Raw genomic sequence first — 19,195 nt, 5'->3', positions numbered from 1 at the left:
GCTCGGAGGCACCCATGTGACAACTCAGAGTCGTTGTCTTTGATGCTTGTGCTTGTCACTGTGACAGTGTATCTCCAATGGTGTAAGATAGTGTTTTTTTTGCCACAATACAGATTTTGCACTGTTTTATACTGCATGTATTGTTAGGGCCATGATGAGATGGTGACTGAGTCAGGCAAACTGTTCTCTGTCAAATCATTAAACAGATCTGTAAATATGGACTGTATGCAGCACATGATCTAACATATCAGATGAAAGCACATTGACAGTATCAGCCAAAGATTTTGAAGTTCCTGTGATCTGCAGTAATAAGTGCAAGATGAGATACTGGACCACAAGTAGACGGATGACTCTCGAGAGCACCCCACACCAATCCCCTCACTTTTGAACAACCTCCCGCCCTAGCCAGTCCCCCACTGTACTCCATGATCAATAACTCCAAAACTCCGCCCACTGTTCCCCCTCAAACGTGACCTACCTCTCCTGGCAGTGCTCTTCCATCCAAGGGGTCCAGGGGGATGGTGCCTTGGCAGCAGCCTAGACCTCTGTTGCCCAGCTCTGGAGCTGTGGCCTCTGACTGACCAGATCTTCAGGTGGGACAACCGGCTCCAGGATCTGAACTCTGACAGAAAGCCCAATGGAAGCCAACTGGCTCCTTAATCCTCAGAAGGTTCGGCAGGCTTCCTTACCTCAGTAGACTGCTAGGTTCAGCTTCTAGAAATCCTCTTAAGTCAGAAAATGGAAAAATCCCAGCCATGGAGTGGGTATGTCTGCCCTGTTCCAATTTGCACCTTGCTTTCCACAGGGGGTTGCCTGGGGTGGATTTTTCACAGGACACAATTACCTCTTGGTGGCTCAGTCAAGCAATGGCTATTCAGCTCTTGCCAAGATCAGCTACAGACTTGTCCAACTTGCTTGTCCAACTATAGGCTGCAGCAGGGACCGATTCTCTCTCAAACAATGTCCAGACACATTTCCAGCAGTGAGCTGGCTGAATAATTATCAGAATGGATGATTCGTGCAAGATTCTGGTAAATCCAAAATTTCTGGGGACCATGTTGGCACCCATTTGCCGCCTGCTCCTGGATCAACCAAAATAGCTTCACACAACTCACTCATTGGATAAACTCACAACGCAGCATGTGTGAGCACCCCTCCAAAAATTTTGTTTCTGTTACATAGTATACACCTTTGCATGATCGATGCTGACAATTGACTCAGGAGCGTACCTTTTAAAGATTCCTGAAAGAACTGCACTTCATCAACATCAGACCTGCTCACAGTTTACAACATATGGAGTGGGTTTGAATCTTGATTTTCCATTCTATTCAGTGTTACGATGCAAGACTTCAAGTAAAACATGAACACTTGCCTATAGCTGGAGGTCAAGTGTTACAATATTAATGTGGAATATAAGTAAAGTGTGAATAGTGCGGACTGATGCCATACCTACTGGGATGATGGATATTACACAGCAGCTGGAAATAATTAGATTCTCTTGCAGATCCTGAGGAAACACTATTGCACAGTTTTGCAAAAGAGCCACAAAGAATGGTTCTGAAAGGCTCAGACAGTTGTGTAAAAGCAGGCAAAGAACGCCTTTATCTCACAGTCTTAAAACTGAAGGGAAACTTTGACACATTTCTGGAAAAACAAAATTACCCTGGCATTTTTCACATAGTTTTCGCACTTTCAACAGGTACAATAAAAACAAATTCAAGAACAAACAGCGTCTCAACACCGGGGTTTGTACAGTGTGTAACTGGAAAGGAACATTTGTATTGGATTGGATTCCGCTGTCCAAGCACTCTGGGATTTTGCCTGTAAAATGGCTTGCCGCAGACATAGCAAATTGACGTCAATTCTTGCCACCACTTTAGAGAAAACCCGGAGAGCAAAATAACTGAGCCAATATGCTGTTTTTGAAAAGGAGTTGAGTTTTACCAGGTAAAAGGCTAACGCATTCGATAGGAATGTTGATTGGACACAGACCACTCAGGAACGGTGTGAGGGCACCATCCACAGGGATTGTATGTGGACACACACTTTGAAAATCCATTTAATTCCAGTAGCGCAGTATCACAAGCCCGAGCAAGATGCAATCTCTGAAGATACTGTAGAAAAGAACCATAAAGTGAAGCTCCAGTTTCAGACAAGTGGACTGCATCATGAGAACTCAGAAGCTGGGACTCTTTGGTCGACTTACTGGAAATATATGTTACCATATACAATACCACATGGTGCACTTTATCAAGGAGAAGTCATGAAAGCAGGACAAGGCAAAATTGACTGAAACTGGAGGACAGTCATGGTTAGAAGTTTGGAAGAAAACTTACCTGCAAAGAACAAGCAACACTTGTGTGAACACCCAGTAAGATTTATGTTGCAAACACCACTGTATTTTTGGAGGTTCTGATGAGGAAACTGGAGTTTTCTTCCCCAAAATAATTTACTTTGGATTGGCAGAAAGTCGCCCTTCCTGTGCTTGGGAATGAGGGTCTCGCCCCTCCCTTATCAATCAGCCACTTCCCAGGGTCTCAGTACACTCAACCTCAACAGAAAGGTACATCCATCAACTTACCTTTAGAAATTTTGACCGAATTCACTGCTCCATCTCCTCCTTCACCGTACGCCCGTATTTCCACAATGTAGTCTCCCTCATCGTGAATTGGTATATCTATGTTTTGTCGGACTGTTTGTAACAGCGTACTGTTCACTGTGCCAGCTCTTCTGTAAAGCACCTGAAAGCACAAAATCAAACTTCATATAACGTGTAATGATTACAAAAATGTATGAGGTACCTGGCAGTCTGTGTTTGTGTTTCTCATCAGATTTACATGGTATCTCTCAGCTGGCTGCTATTTGCTGACAATCTCATGGATTGTTAGTTGTTCCTGCTCACTGACTCTTTCATGTTGATGAGAGTTCTCTTCTAATTTCATGTCTAACTCTGCCCTTTCATGCCTTTTTCCAATTCCTATTGTTCATCAGACCCATCTTCTGTTCCCTTGGCCCGGTTCCCACGATCGCTGACCATCTAACATATTTCTGTAACACCCCCACGTTCACTGATATTGCAAACAATCCCCTCTGCTTCATGCTGGCTACCTTGACTTCAAAGCTGTCATCACCTTCTAATCAAGAAACCGTAAGTTTAACTCCTCTGCCTTTGCAAACTACTAAATCATCCACAATTTCCTTTTCCTCTTGCAAACTGCTCTTTCTTTGAACATGTTATCACCTCCGTGTCCATCTTTTCCCTTACTCCACTTTGAAACACTTAATTTCAGGTTTCTCTCCCTGATACAGCATTCGGATGTCTTTATTAAAATCAAAAGTGACATTCACTGTAACTGGAAAATTAACTCTTCTCGTTATCCTAAACCTGTCAGCATTCTTTATCATGGTTCCTGTGCATGGTCCCAAGACTGTCTACCCAGTTCAACCTGAAATAACTCCACAGAAGCTGGAACCCCATCACCAAATCCCCTTTATTTTTACATGTGCATAGTCCTTGACATTGATCTGGCTCCCTCAGAGCCAGCTTACAGAGTGAGCAGAACCTCTGACTCTCTTGATTATATCTGTCAGCCAGGGCTCTCTGATAGGACCAGTTGAACAGCCCCAATCAGGGAACTCATATTCTATGAGATCCACCTGGCGGAGGTCCACTGTGGTTGTCAATGAATCACCGTAATGACTGCAATGACTGTTCCAGCAATGTTACCATTGGAGACTCTGAGCTGTCACCAACTAAAAATGTAATTTCATTTTCCAACTGTGCATTGACAGCAGTCCTGTCTACCTCACCACTGCTGCTCTGTTTTGTTGCGCATCATGTCTGGCACTTAGTATTGGCTGCATTGGGAAATTGCGAAAGTACAAGCCATTGTCTTTGATGTCTCCATTCCCTGGCTACCAACTCTCACCTCCTCCATTGCGACTGTGAGATGGTCTTTTTTGCATGCCCATTTTATTACCTCACTGTAAAGGACGTTTTCAGCTGCATCGGTTCTGGAATTTCCTACAAAAACCTCCACATCTCTTTCTCTTTACAATGCTTCTTAAAGGAAACATCTTTGAGCAAGGTTTGAGTTGCCTGCATTCATATTCTATACTTAGATTTGAAGTTGTGGCCAACAAGGCTTCTTTTTCCCTTTCGCCCTTGTTGATATTAAAAACAAATCTCCACAGAGCCTCTTGCCATTTGGTGTTTTGTGTGTGTTCGTGTTTGGGATTAAGGGGATATAGCTAAAACTCTGGATTACAGTTCAGATTTCAACAGTGTTTGGCAGAAGTGGGTACTGCAGATACTGGAGATTAGAGGCAAGATTAGAATGGTGCTGGAAAAGCACATCAGGAATGTTGAAGGGCACTTGACCGAACCATCGATTTCCCTGCTCCTCGGATGCTGCCTGACCTGCTGTGCTTTTCCAGCACCACTCTAATCTTGACACTAACAGCAGTGTTTGCCATTTGTTTTAAGAATGTGATCCATGCTATAATTAACAGATTATTTTCAGTTAATTAAAGAAGGCTGGTGAATTGATTCTTCTTGATGTTAGCAGAATCAATCGGTCATTTTGGTGACTGTCGGAACACATTTACATGATCGGGGTAACTGGTGGAGTTGTAGGGCTGATTATTACACATTCCTCCTGGCATATCAGCAAAGTGGAATACTCCCAAAATTCTTGCATTAATGCAGCTCCAAAATCATTCAAAAAGCTTGGCATCATCCAGGACAAAGCAGATCGACAGCCCACTTGATTGACAGCCCACTTCAAATTTTCATTTCCTTCACCACTAGTGTCCAGTGACAATTGTGTCTGCCATATACAAGCTGCACTGCAGTAATGCAACAATGATCCTTTGACAGCAATGTTTCAAGCCCATTACCTTCACCAACTAGAAGTACAAGGTAGTAAGACACACCATTTCCTGCAAGCTCCCCTCCAAGTCAAACACCATCCTGACTTGGAAACAAATGCCTAATCCTTCATCACTGCTGGGTCACAATCCTGGGACTCCTTTGTGACAGCATTGTGACAGTACCTACACTACTTACACAGTTCTGGTTCAACACGTGTCTAATGTTTTTCAGTGGCAATTAGAGATGGACAGTGAGTAGTGGCCAAGTAAATGATGCCCACATCCATGAAAGAAGAAAAGGATGTTCAGTCTGTCAAGATGCTAAACACAGAAAGAAGTAACAAGCAGCTTTGCCTGTAATACAGATTGAGGGAGCAATTTGGGGCTAATCACTTATCATCAAAAATACTGCCAATGGCTTTTTGTAATATTTACTTCAACCATAATAAAGGAAAGAAGGTTTCAGTGAAGTTCTATTTGTAACTGTGAAAATTCTGGAGAACATAACCTAATAGTTAATATTGAACAATCCTTCATTGTTTATGTGCACTTAATTGACTTTTGAAAGAAATAAGGCTACTTAATCTTTGGAACCTAGGGTGCTACAGACAAGAAGACGGTGTAACTATGAACTCATTCACTTCAGCAGGGCTTTCCAAAATATTATGTAATCCAGCAGATTGTGATTTTTATTCTTCAGCTATTTATTCACCAAGGGTTTCCACTGGTCAATTTTCAACTTTGCATTTACATGCAGAAGTCAATAAAGAACAAATTCCCTTGGAATTCAATGGCTGAACTGTTGGGCTACAGTGTCTAGTGCACAATAAGCTTTCTGAAAGAGTTTGAAGTGATAGAATACATGTGTCTCACCCCCTTGACGCCTGTTATGGTGAAAACCTCTGGCATTATGGAGGGTAATTATGGAGTCGAATCAATAAATTCTGACCATATAACATTAAGCTGCATCACAGATGTATTGACAAAATTTCAAAGCCACAACGAGGGGGTCTGTAAATCCTGTAAACAAACTCCTGTTCAACAGCCAGCTGATGGATTTTTAATCATAGGAAATCAGATTTGCCGACTCTGTAGATGAATCGACTACTGTGTTTGACAAAGATAAAACAATTCTCTTCCATTCCACTTGGCAGATGGTAATTGGATACATTGTCCAATATTAATGATGATAAAGTGAGGTTTATAAACATGACAGAATCATAATGTACTGGGTGCGTTTGTGTGTGTGGGTATGGGGGTGGGGGTGGAGATGATGGGTAGTTTGGTGGTTGAAGGGTGCTGATAGTGAGGCATTGTGCACATCAGATCCCTGCCCTTCTTTCTGCCACAGTGATACAGTGTTCCACAAGGGAAATCTTGTCAGAATTCACAATTCTGTATGCTTGAGTGTGTATTATTTCAGCTGTCTCAAGCTAATAAAAAACATTTTCTGCAAAAAGAGTATTATTGTGCTTTGAATATTCAACACCATCCAATGGAGGTTACGTGAGGGCAGCCCTGCTAATATATCAATATTTATAGGGAGCCCACTGGGACATTCTGATATTTGTGAGGGGGCCCAATATTTGCAAGTGAGGTGGAGGAGTGGGGAATAGGGGAGGTGGGGGGGGTGGGGGTGGGGGTTAAGGGCTGGGCTCTGGTTAGACTCCCAGGTCAGAGAAAGGAAGATGACAGAATCTTATTTGCCGAAATTGGAAAGGTTTACATAGTTAGTGTTGTTGTTGTGTGGGAACTCATTTGGAGTTTCGAGAAGGGAATGCAGCACAGACATAGAATTGTGAAAGGTGGTACCCGACTGCTTCCTGACACAACCAGAGTGGTGTAGTCATGTTGCTGCAGCGGCTGGTTCACAGTATGAAGCACGCTCAGTGACCTGACTGGGGCTGATCTCAATAGTTCAATTGAAGAGAATACAGAGTCAGTGCACATTGCCCAGAGTGGCTGGTGTGTTGAAGAGGAGTGTGGAACACCAGCACACATCAGCAAATGTCAATGCTAACAGAATAACCACCCTCCAATTGGTTTATAATCACACCAATGGTAAAGGGCGGCTGTTTGCCAGCTCACCAGACAAAATGTGGCAGAAAAGTCTTGCTGCAGAGGGCTCAGATGAAGACAGCAATGGGTCAATGTAAAGGAAGGTGCTGAATGGACCAAGTAGACTCAGATGTTGGCAGTCTGGGCTGGTCTGGCAGGCAGTCTCCTGCATTGTCAGTGATTGGGTGGGAACAGGCTTCAGCTTGACAAAGCAGTTGGCACAGGTTTTGTCCTCTCCAGAGCTTCTCTATGCCATCTCCTGGTTATCCTGCAGAGCCAGAGGCATAGCCGCTGTAGCCTGTGTAGTTCTTGTATCCTTTCAGCTCACGGGACACCTACTTCTGTGACAATGTGGTAACATCCTCTAGTAAATGGAGGAAGTCACCAAAATCACCTCCAAAGACATCTGGAGCAAGTTGAGACACTTTGCGTTAGAAAAAGGTCGCAAAAAGGTATCTTTGCTGCAATCCAGATGTCTGTCCTTTCAATTATATTCCTCTCGGGTCTCCCTCGTGACTTCGCACTTATTTCTTCATTATTAAACAACCCGAGTGTTGACTGGATCAGTGGTGCCCAAACTTGAGATCCTCACATCTCATCAGTCAGTTGTACGATGTGATGTTGGGATTTCATCCAATCAATGGCGTCACTCCAGAGCCTTGAGTCCACCCCAGTTTCTGATATTGGGATGTTGCACTGTGGAAGGTGTCACCCTTGGGAAGAAACAGCTTAAAGCTCACGTCTGCCCTCTCGAGTAAAATATTTTAGCATAGAATCGAATATCTTTTATTGTCAATTCACAGAAAAACAGGGGAGGTTTCTGGGTATCTTTGGTAAGGTTTGTCCCGCAGTCAACAGGACCTGCACAGCTTATCCTCACTGCTGTTTGGATGATGTTCCTCGGAAAGATCTGGCTGCATTTATTCCTGACATTGCATTCATGGCTCTGAAATACAGAGTCTTTGAGGACATGGAAGTCATTTATAAATCCGAAGTTCTTCTTAAGTGCACTTTGATTTGGTGACTTGGAGAGTTGGAAAATGAAACACGTTTTTACAACTTCAGGGGAGCGATGAATGAGTGGAGTTGACTGGAGCTGATCAGGCTCCAAGAATATGGATAAAGGCAGCTTGTTCACCAGACCCTGGGTGTGTCCAGGCCAGCTCAAGGACAGCACCGAATTTCTTTCCACAATATAATCGTTTTCCCTTAAAAAAAAAGACTTAATTTTCAACCTGTAATCAAACCCTGCCTTTCTGACTCCAATTCACTGCCGTTTGGTTTCATGACATTAATTTTAATGAGAGCCAAATAACTTTGAAACCTAAAGAGAAAATGCTGGAAATTTTGACAAAGGGTCAGTCAGACTCGAAACGTCAGCTCTTTTCTCTCCCTACAGATGCTGCCCGACCTGCTGAGATTTTCCAGCATTTTCTCTTTTGGTTACAGATTCCAGCATCCGCAGTAATTTGCTTTTAACTTTGAAACCTACTTTGAGCAAGACATTGTTCCATGTTCTCATTCTGACTTGGGTTTACTTTCTTTGCCTGCAATCCATCATCTGGTTCCCAGTATCACCTACATCAATAGGTAAGAGGTGCTTGAGGAATTATTTGTCACTGGTTGTTATATTCCCTCATTTCCTTTAGTTTACCAAGTCCAACTTAAACTGAAACTCTCTGAATTTGCTTATTTCTCTAGTTTCTCTTTTGCCCCTCATGGCTTCCCTGAGTCCAGGCTTCTGTTGATTAACGGACTTCCTCTCCTGGTCCCCATGGCAACGGATGCTACTGATGGTTTTCTTCCTTGAGGTGTTCTCACTCCTTCAAATCTGTTGCCATCTTTTCTCTCCTCTAAAAGAGGAACAACTCTTGACCCGATCTAATGTTGCAAGCTTTTTGCCCGAGCACTGGTTTCTCTTCTAGTTGTAGCACTATTACCTCCAGTGTCCTTGGCCCTTAGTTCTGAACTATGTGCTGCCCATGACAACACTGCACACAAACATCAAGATGTGTTAGTTTACAAATGTCCTCTGATGACACCTCAACACTATCTCTCTTGACTCCTTCACTGTTACTGAATTATCCAATTGCTTATCCAATATCCAGCACCAGACGAACAGGTATTTCCCCAGACCCAATATTATAGGGAGACGAGTCATTGTCTTTGACCCCAGCTATTATCTATATACCCTCACAACTGCATGGGAATGAGATTAACTTCATGATGTAGCAATTATGTCAGTCACATGATTAAAAGTCAGACAGAGGGAGATAGAGGAAGGAGAGAAGGGAGCCAAAGTTCTAATCTACTATGAAGTTATTGTGTATAGATAAGGTTGTGAATTAAAATCCAAAATGTGTGGTGCTGGAAAAGCACAGCTGGTCAGGCAGCATCCTAGGAGCAGCAGAGTTGATGTTTCGAGCATGAACTCGTCATCCAGCACCACACTTTTTGACTCTGATCTCTAGCATCTGCAGTCCTCACTTTCTCCTTGTAAGTGAAGGCATCTTGCAGTATGGTTCATGGACCCCAGCAACATTATTTCGAGACACTAAACAGAGTGAGACTCTAAACATACAAAATAGTTGCCGACTCCATTGCACTCCAGGGCAAATGTCTGAGACTGAACTAAACTGTGGGATATCTTGGTGTCATACCTGACCCTGAGATGAACTTCCAATCATTTTTCCATACTGAGGTTAAGATCACCTATTTCCCCTCTACAACAGTGCCCCTGCCTCAGGTCTTTCACTGCTGAAATCTTCAATCTAATTCCCTCTGGACTTGACTATTTCACTGCTCTCCTGGTTGGTCTACCCCATTCTCCCAGAGGTACTGCACACCTCTGCTACCAGTGCCCTTCTTTGTATACATTACTGTTCACCTACCACCCTGGTATGCACTGACTTGTTAAGCAACAATTTGACTTTAAGATTCTCATAATTGTTTCACAGTAGTATCCTGGCCTTGCATCCACAGAGTCTTCTTCCAAGTTATTCCATGACATGCCCAATTCTAGCCTCTGAGCAATTCAATGTAAATTTCACCACTGTTGGTGGGGGCTGTGCCTTTAGTTCTCTTGGCCCCAAGCTCCGAACCTTGCTCCCAAAGCTCTCCACCTTCTTGCCTCCCATTCCTCCCTTAAAATTTCCCTCCTTTCCAACCTTCTGTCATCTGACCTTTGTATCTTGCAGTCAAATTTTGCTTCATAATACTGCCATAGCGGGCCTTGGGTTTTTTACAATGTTAAATGCAGGTTGTTGTCATTTTGTGCTCCACATGTTCGCAGTGGAAACAATGCATGAGTTTTCAGCAGAATCAGCTCTATGTGTGTGGTAGGTGGAGCCACTGCCTGAAGTATGCGGTCCGAGCCATTCTCACAGTTGGGCTTTATCAACGCATAGAGTCATGCAGCATGGAAACAGACAGTTCAGTCAAACCAGTCTGCGCTCGGCTCATTTCCCTCCAAACATTTCTCATTCACGTTCTTATCCAAATGCCTTTTAAACGTGATAACTGTACCCGCATCCACTACTTTTTAGACTAGATTAGATTCCCTACAGTGTGGAAACAAGCCCTTCGGCCCAACAAGTCCACACCGACCCTCCGAAGAGCAACCCACACAGACCGTTCCCCTACATTCACCCCTGACTAATGCACCTAACACTATGGGCAATTTAGCATGGCCAATTCACCTGAACTGCACATCTTTGGACTATGGGAGGAAACCGGAGCACCCGGAGGAAACCCACACAGACACGGAGAGAATGTGCAAACTCCTCACAGACAGTTGCCCAAGGTGGGAATTGAACCCGAGTCCCTGGCGCTGTGAGGCAGCAGTGCTAACCACTCATTCCACACATGAACCACTCTCTATGTAAAACAATTGCCCCTCAGCAGTCATCTACCTCACTGTGGCTGTGGGAATCGGCGGGATAAACAACAGCAAATCTCGATTCTTCTACGAAGTCAACTGGGAAGGCAGCCGAGCAGTAGGATAAGGAGGAGAACGGAGGGGAAGAAAACTCCCACGTAGCCAAGGCCAAGGCCAAAGTTATTCCATTTGGCCACATATCTTACTCATAGCTCTCCTTTGTACTAAGTTCCAAGAGGTCAGGAGCACGCCCCCCCCTCCTAAAACCTGGAAACATCAAAGAGATTATGGTTTCATGGAACCGGGCAGCCTTCCAGTTCCTTCTCAGATCGGCCATTCTTTGGTGTACAAGCTTGTTGGCACCCCATTAGACTGTGGGAGGGCCCCCAAGCCTGCAAGAGGATCTCAGCTCGTATCTGGAAACGAGAGCCCCTGACTGATGTTTTCCCCTTGCCTACCCCAGGGACATTGAGACCCATTTGTAACCACCCCCACGATTACCCCTGCTGAGATCGGCTAACTCAACACAGATGAGAGGCAGAGTGGAACGCTGCAAGGTATTCAAACCCTACAAATGTAATAGGACTGAAGGACTTAAAGACTGAAGGAACTGGACGGATGGGTGGAATTAAATCAAAGATATTAAGTCAGAGACAATAAAATGAAGAAGCCAGAAGGGGTTTTAAATTACAGGAGGGCCCTGGAGAGAATGAGGAAGGAAGGAATTCTCTAGTTGAACTGGACAGTATTCAGCAGAGTATGGAGTTTTTATTTTACAAGGACTGAAAACCCGACTTCACTTCCTCTCAATAATCCGTGCATAATTAATGAATCCCTAGACATTCCATCACTACTGACTAATACTCAGTTAATTCTCTGATGTTGCTTTGTGAAATCACTTGAAAAACAATCAGAATGAAATAATTTTCATTACGTTTGGTTTTGATAAGCAATCCCGACACAACCGCATCTCGTGCTCCGTGTACCGTTGGGAAGATCAGGCTGTGTCACGTTTTAGAAATATCTGCGGAATAAGGAGGTGCACTGAGCTGCGGGTCATTTATTGTGAACTTGGGTTCACAAGCAGCGTGATGAGATCAGTGATTTAAGAGTGTATTCAATGTTCCTCAGCCATCACCTGAAGTAGACTCCAGCAGGTCAACCTAGCAGCAGGCTGTACCTCCAGGACAGGAGATGTGGGAGTAAGGATGTACAGAGGTGTATATTTCAGGATAGTGATTACTTGAACATTTGGTTTTGCTTCCTGTCAAATCAACCATGATAAAATGTAACAATTTTTTCCACTCCCTTTCATTTCGTTCTGTGCAAAAGAGGAGCTTCAACCATCACCCAAGGTAGGAGGGTATATGAGTGGACAATTGAAATTGGTGCCTGTGTTGCTCCCAGGTCCTGATCTTCAAGGGGTGGTATAACGAAAGTGTGGCATGGGAATTAACGTATTTTATAAATGACATGCCCCACTCAGAAGTTTTCTGGCTGTGAAGCTGAACTGTGGCTGACAAAGGAGACAAATGAAAGCATACAATCCAACGTGGTGAACTTTCGCTCAATGATTTGCCCCAATGAGAATCTTAATCAAAAAAAACTAAACAGTGGATAGGAGATAATGAAGTTTCAACCATTTGATTCACTTTTGGTGCACTTTTTAAAAAACTCATTACATACCTTGTAGCCCTCCACATTCGACTCATTGTCCAAAGGTGTGACTGCTTCCCAGGAAATCTTGAAATAGGTACCAACCATCGCGGTGTCGATTATTTTTGGAGGTTTACTGGGAGCTGGAAAGTAATTCAATGAAACTCAGATCAGTGGCGCACAAAGGACAAGTTATATTTCAAAGGGATAAGCAACGGCCACAACAGGAGTGCACTTTCTCCAAGATATTTTCAATTACATTTTGAATTAAGAGTACTTTAACATGCCAATATGTGCAACTTAAAAACTGATGGGACAGCAATAGGAATATTTGGAAAATTTTTAACTCTGTTTAGAAAAATCAATATGTGTTCTGTAAAATTTAATCCATTACAACAAATATAAACTACCAGGAGATGGATGCGCTGTAAATTCGGAGGGTGAAAACTAGATTTGTTAGAATTAGACTTTCAGAAAGTTTGACTTGTGCCCATTAGCTGGGAATAACAATTACATTTACCATTCCAAAATGGCAACTGGAATTGCGCACACATGCAGGAGACATTTTGGTTCAGAGTAAACTTTTGCCAGTACATACTGAGCAATTAGACCATGACACTAATTTGTGTTTTATTTTTAATTCATTAACAGGATGGGGGAGAACCTGGATAGGCCAACATTTATTGCCCATCCCCAATTGCCCAGGGGGCAGTTAAGAGTCAGCCACATTGCTGTGGGTCTGGAGTCACATGTAGGCCTGAGCAGGGAAGGATGGCAGATTCCTTCCCTCGAGGACGTCAATGAACCATTTCCATTTTTTCCAACAATTGGCAATGGATTCATGGTCATCATTCAGCTCCTTAATTCCAATTTTTTTGAATTACATTCAAATTCCACCATTGGCCGTGATTCGAACCAGAAAATGAAGTGTTTGATTCAAGCTGATGTGATTCCTGGACAAGTCAGATTCCAGACTGAAATCTGGCTTGACAGATCATATTTTGTTTGTTTTTTTTAAAAATTCAACAAGGTCGTCCTTTATTGAAACAGATGCATATAATGTTGCAGATTTGGTTTTAACATTAAAACACAGGTTGATAATGCTGCGATTGAGCATCAGTAGTGGAGCGAGTGGATGTGGGGCCAATCAAATGGACTGCTTTGTACTGGGTGGTGTACTTGACTGTTGGTTGGATCTGTACCCATCCAGGTAAGTGGGGAGTATTCTAACAATGTCTAACTTGTGCTTTGTAGATGGTGGACAGACTTTGGAAAGTCGGGAAGTGAGTAACTCGCAGAGTACTGCTAACCTCTGACCTCTCTTGCAGTCACGGCATTTATGTGGCAAGTCCAGTTCAGTTTCTGGTCAATAGTAAACCACAGGAGGCTGATAGCATGGTATTCAGTAATAGTATTGGCACTAAAAATCAAGGGGAGAGGTAGTTAGATTCTCTCTTGTTTGAGATGGACATTTCCTGGCACAAATATTGAATTAAACCTGGATATTGTCCAGGTCTTCCTGCACTGGGACATGGACTGCTTCAAAATCTGAGGACTCATGAATGGTACTGAACATTGTGCGATCATCAACGAACATCCCCACTTCTGATCTTATAATGGAGAGAAGGTCATTGATGAATCAGCTGAAGATGGTTCAGCCTAAGACACTACCCTGGGGAACTCCTGCAGCGATATCTTGGAGCTGAAAGGACTGACCTCCAACAACCACAGCCATCTTCCTCTGCGCTAAGTATGACTTCATCCAGTGAAGAGTTTTCCCACGATTCCCACATGACATGGAACTGAATCGAATTGGCTGAAGAATGGCACCTGTGATGCTGAGGACAACTGGAAAATGCTGAGGTAGATCATCCACTCAGATTGCTGCAAATGCTTCAGCCTCATCATTTACATTGATGTACTGGCTTCCCCATCATTGAGGAAAGGGATATTTGTGATTTCTCCTCCTCTAGTGCCATTTCAGAGGGCAGTTAAGGGCCAAGCAGATTGCTGTGGGTCCAGAGTCACATGTGAAGGGCTTTCCCACTGAAACGTCTGGTCCCCTTTCTGTGAGGGCTCCTTGTTGCAAGAGCCACTACCCACTTTAACCTAGAGCAGTTTTCATACTGTTTTCACACTGCAGCACTCTCATATTGCTGTCAGCTGGAATGATGAACAGATCTTGAACACCCAACCTCCTGGCTCACAAGTGAGAAAGCATTTATTCAGCCAAGCTGATACAATAGAAGTGGAGATGATAAACTGTAGAACAACCAACAGCCACATCTTCAGTAAAGATGATGCTAAAATCTCACAGCAATCAAATGATACATACGTGCTTTCCTTGTCGTGATTGCAATTTGTTGACTCGAAGGTCCAACTCCTGCTTTGTTGTAGGCCCTGACTTCTACATAGTAACGTGTGTGGGGTTTAAGATCTCGGATTCTGGCTGTGGTGTTAGTTCCGATTGTTCTTACTCGCTGAGCAGCAGCCTCGGTGTCAATGTCCCTTCGGTACCTGATCTGCAAAACAGAGTAGAAGCGTTTAGTTACCATATATGGTGTTGAAAGCACCATGGTTCAGTCAACTCGAGCAGTAAATGGCCCAACCTTAAAGCAACAGGGCGTGACAGGTTTTGAATTGAGTCTGCTACCTGGGAGGATGCTGCAAGTTACTGGGGATCAGGAGAGGCGTGGGTGTTTTTGGGATGTTGCAATTGGCTTTAGCATCATTGGGTTAAGGCAGCAGTAAAATCAGGCCACTGCAGATTGCATGAAGGGCACGAGGGGGTGAAAAAGAGGATAATCCTCATTTTAGGCCAGATTCAAGATTTGGCTGTTGCATTAGTTGTGGATCACACGGAGCATCAAAGCTTTAGCAGCATTGTGACGTCAGCAGAAATACTGGAAAATATCTGCTGCTCTTGACTCTCCCGCCCTCAGCACGGCTAAACATGCTAGAGGCAACTGGAAAGGAGGAAGCCAGCAATACTTGCCCTTACACCTCTCTTTGATGCAACCCCCCAACTCAAACTGTCACAGCATGGTGGCTCAGTGGTTAGCACTGCTGCCTCACAGCACCAGAATCCCAGGTTTGATTCTAGCCTCAGGCGACTGTCTGTGTGGAGTTTGAACATTCTCCCCGTGTCTGCGGGGGTTTCCTCCAGGTGCTCCGGTTTCCTCCCATAATCCAAAGATGTGCAGGCCAGATGAATTAGCCATGCTAAATTGCCTATAGTGTTAGGTGCATTAGTCGGAGGGAAATGGGTCTGGGTGGGTTACTTTTCAGAGGGTTGGTGTGGACTTGTTGGGCCAAAGGGCCTGTTTCCACACTAAAGGGAATCTAATCTAAAACCTTGAAACTTTTCCTCATGAACCATAATTTAAATCTAAGCCACTGTGCAGGGTACCAACAGGATCATTTCAGCCATATACTTTACAATCCATCCAATATTAACTTCCACTGATCTAACTATTCAGACAAGGTTAAAATGACCCATTAAGAGCACTGGAAACAGGAACATATGCCGCCTCACTAAAACCCACTCTGCAATTTAATACGATCATGTCTGATCCTCAACTTCAACTCTACTTTCCCATCCACATGTCTTATCCCTTGATTTCCTCAGAAAAAAACCATCCATCTATATCAGCCTTAAACATTTTCACTGATGGAGCATTCAAAAACCTCTGGGGCAGGTAGTATTCACATCCCTTTGAGAAAATAAATCTCTTATTGTTGTCCGACTTGGTTATCCCAAGACTCAGTGGCGTCTGGGATCCCCAGTCCAGGGGAAACGGCCTCTCGCCGTCTATCCAGTCAAATTTCTTCAGAATCTCAATGAAACCCGAGAGAATACAGACCTGATTTACTCAACATATATCACAAGACAATGCTCTCATCTCAGAATCCAGGCCAGTAAACATCACCTTCAACGTACTTGTAGCCTACATTAAATATGGAGTTCAAAACTGTACCTGGCTCTTGAGGTGTGGTCTCAAAGCCCTATAAAACTGTAACAAGACTTATTTTTTCTTGTACTCCAGCCTTCTTGCAATAAAGACCAACATCTCATTTACCTTCCTACTCGTGTGCTGTACTTGCAAGTTAACTTTTCATGTATGAGTACATCCAAGTCACTCTGAATATCAACATTTACAAGTCTGACACCTTTTAAAAGATGTTCTGATTTTCTATTTTTGTTGCCAAAATTATTAACCTCACATTTTTCCATCTGGCATCTCAGTGCCCGGTCATTTAGTCTGTTTATATCCGTTTGCAATCTTTTTGCGATATCTTCACTTTGTATTTTCAATGATCTCAGATATTTTATTCTTAACCTCTTTGATTAAGACACTAATACAGATTATAAATCGCTGAGGTTCAAGCACTGATCCTTATAACACTCTTCCAGTTACAGCTTGCTGATTTGAAAATGCCCCATTTATTCTTACTCACTGCTTTCTGTTTGATAACTGATCCCTGTCCATGCTTGTGTACCACTCCAACTCCATAAGCCCTAGTTTTATTAAGATTTTGTGTGGCACCTTATCAAATACCTTTTGCAACCTATCAACAGGTTCATTTTCATCAAACCCACGAAATAAAAAAGACTGATAAATTTGTGAAACATGATTTCATTCTTGTAAAACGAAGTTGGCTTGTCAGATCACACTTTGATTTTCTAAGTACTTTGACAAGACTTCTGTAGTCAGACAGTCAGTATTGTTCCAATCACAGATGTCAGGATAACTTGAATCATGATGGTACACTGGCAACCTTCCAATCTTTACATGAAATCACTGACTCATAGAATCCCTACAGTGCATAGAATCCCTGCAAAGTGGCTGTTCAGCCCATTGGAGCATCCTACCCATTAGATGACCATTGCTCCTTTTCAAAAAAAACGTTTGTGTCTTTTTGAAATTAATAGGCATAAATTAAAATGATGCACACATCTCTCCAAATGCACTATCGACCCCATGACTGATCAGTGCCTCCATTGAGTTCACTAAGCCCATGCCCCAAAGACTTTGAGACATGGCTGCCTGCTTATGACACATGCCTTTGCTTGCCATATAAACAGCTGGCACACTGGCCAGCTGTGAGATTGACATGGCACACTGCCATGCAGCAACATGTCCACTCCCTTAACTGAGGCCTGGACCATCAAGGCAAGCTGTCTGATTGGGTATCTGCACTGATTGGCAAGACATGGCATAGCGGTAGGGAGCAAGCAGTTAGGAGCTACGTGCGTGTGTGAGCACTAAGTGAGCAAGCGAACAGCCCTGAGGTGCAACTTGGTCCAAACCTTCAACTGCGTGCTTGTCCTTGCACACTATGAGCCCTTGCCATTGCCTATCAAACCTTGTTGCCATTGTGCAAATCTGTACTCTGCCACTGTATTGGAGAGCTGCTATGATGGTAGTGAGGGGTTGGCAAATGCAGAATACCAATGTTCGTGGATGAGGAACATTTCTAAGATCAAAAAGAGTGGCGCTGACAAAGCACAGCAGGTCAGGCAGTGTCCGAGGAGCAGGAGAATCAATGTTTCAGATAGAAAGCTGAGTCAAGCTGTGGCAGCAACTCTGAATTGGAACTCACCACTCAGAGTCAAGAATCCTGCAGTGCCACTTGTCAACAGCATAAAAGATGGAGAGAGATTCTGCTGACATTAAGATGGGCCTCGATGGGTTGCTCAGCTGATTTTGCCACAAATCTTGGAATAGTCCTCATTGCTCAGAAGCCTAGAACATTCCACTCAGTTTCATTTCTGAGTTTTGAGAGTGTTATTGGGTTATCTCTAAATTTGTTTATAATCATTTAAATGAGACTTTTAAAACTGAGGTAAATAGCTCAGTGCATTAGAAACAAGGGTAGACAGAAAGAATGAAAAGTAAGCTATAGCCTAGTAACAAGATGTCATAGACAGAAGCAGAAACAAGTTAGTTTAGAAAGATAGAACCATTTAGAAGGTCAATCAGTTTATAGGTTTCTTTGAGAGAAAAAGCAGCTCTTTCAGAGAGCGCAACAACAGCAGTGCAGTTTAACAGTCTTCAAATAGTCATAGCATAAGGAAAGAAATCCTGGGTAACCTAATGTCTGTAAGAGAAATGCTTCACAATCAGAAGGGTCTGGAAGAGGATTTGAGAAACCTGTGTTAAGAAAGAAGTGAGCTATGTGAATAGGAAAGCACGTGGCTCAAAGAAATAATGCTAAGTGAATTTGCTAAAAAGATACCAATTATAGCCACGCTCACGAAGCAAGGAACTTTAAAGTGGAAACAGGGTGACCCTTTGCTGAGTTTGAATATCTGTATGGTTGTTGCTGAGGGTAAAAGGATTGAATCTTTTTCACCAATGCTTGTAAGACTATTTCAACCAAATACTGTATCATTCATGATCTTTCCTTTTGTGAGATAAACTTTGATGTTCTTTTGTGAAGGAGAAACTGGTAACCTCTTGAAAGCATGTTCAGTGATTGATCACCGCAAGAAACAAAGAGCAAAAATAAAGCTTTTGTACGATCAAGCCTTTGGGATCTGACTTGTCCGGTATTACCATCAGCTGGGATTGTAACAGGAGGGATTCAGAGAGAGCTGAACTGAAGTGCACTGACTATAAAAGTTGGGAAGTCATGTTGCAACTGTACAGGACATTGGTTAGGCTACTTTGGAATATAGCATTCAATTCTGGTCTCCCTGCTATAGGAAAGATATTGTTAAACTTGAAA

At 43.2% G+C, this 19,195-nt stretch overlaps 1 protein-coding gene across 9 annotated transcripts in view; it reads right to left on the bottom strand.

Moving 5' to 3' along the window:
• The window catches only part of cntn1b (contactin 1b), a 750,295-nt gene that overhangs the window by 76,219 nt on the left and 654,881 nt on the right, over positions 1-19,195 (bottom strand). For all 9 annotated transcript variants that reach the window (XM_072552560.1, XM_072552558.1, XM_072552559.1 and 6 more), the window contains 3 exons: positions 14,799-14,985; positions 12,494-12,606; positions 2,582-2,741 (listed from right to left, as the gene is read on the bottom strand). In XM_072552560.1, the coding sequence (XP_072408661.1) occupies positions 2,582-2,741; positions 12,494-12,606; positions 14,799-14,985 (460 nt within the window). The remainder of the gene's footprint in view (positions 1-2,581; positions 2,742-12,493; positions 12,607-14,798; positions 14,986-19,195) is intronic.

Source organism: Chiloscyllium punctatum, chromosome 32, assembly GCF_047496795.1.
Source record: "Chiloscyllium punctatum isolate Juve2018m chromosome 32, sChiPun1.3, whole genome shotgun sequence".
Taxonomy (NCBI): domain Eukaryota; kingdom Metazoa; phylum Chordata; class Chondrichthyes; order Orectolobiformes; family Hemiscylliidae; genus Chiloscyllium; species Chiloscyllium punctatum.
Note: the sequence above shows the minus strand (reverse complement) of the source record. Positions and strands in the feature narration are given on the sequence as shown.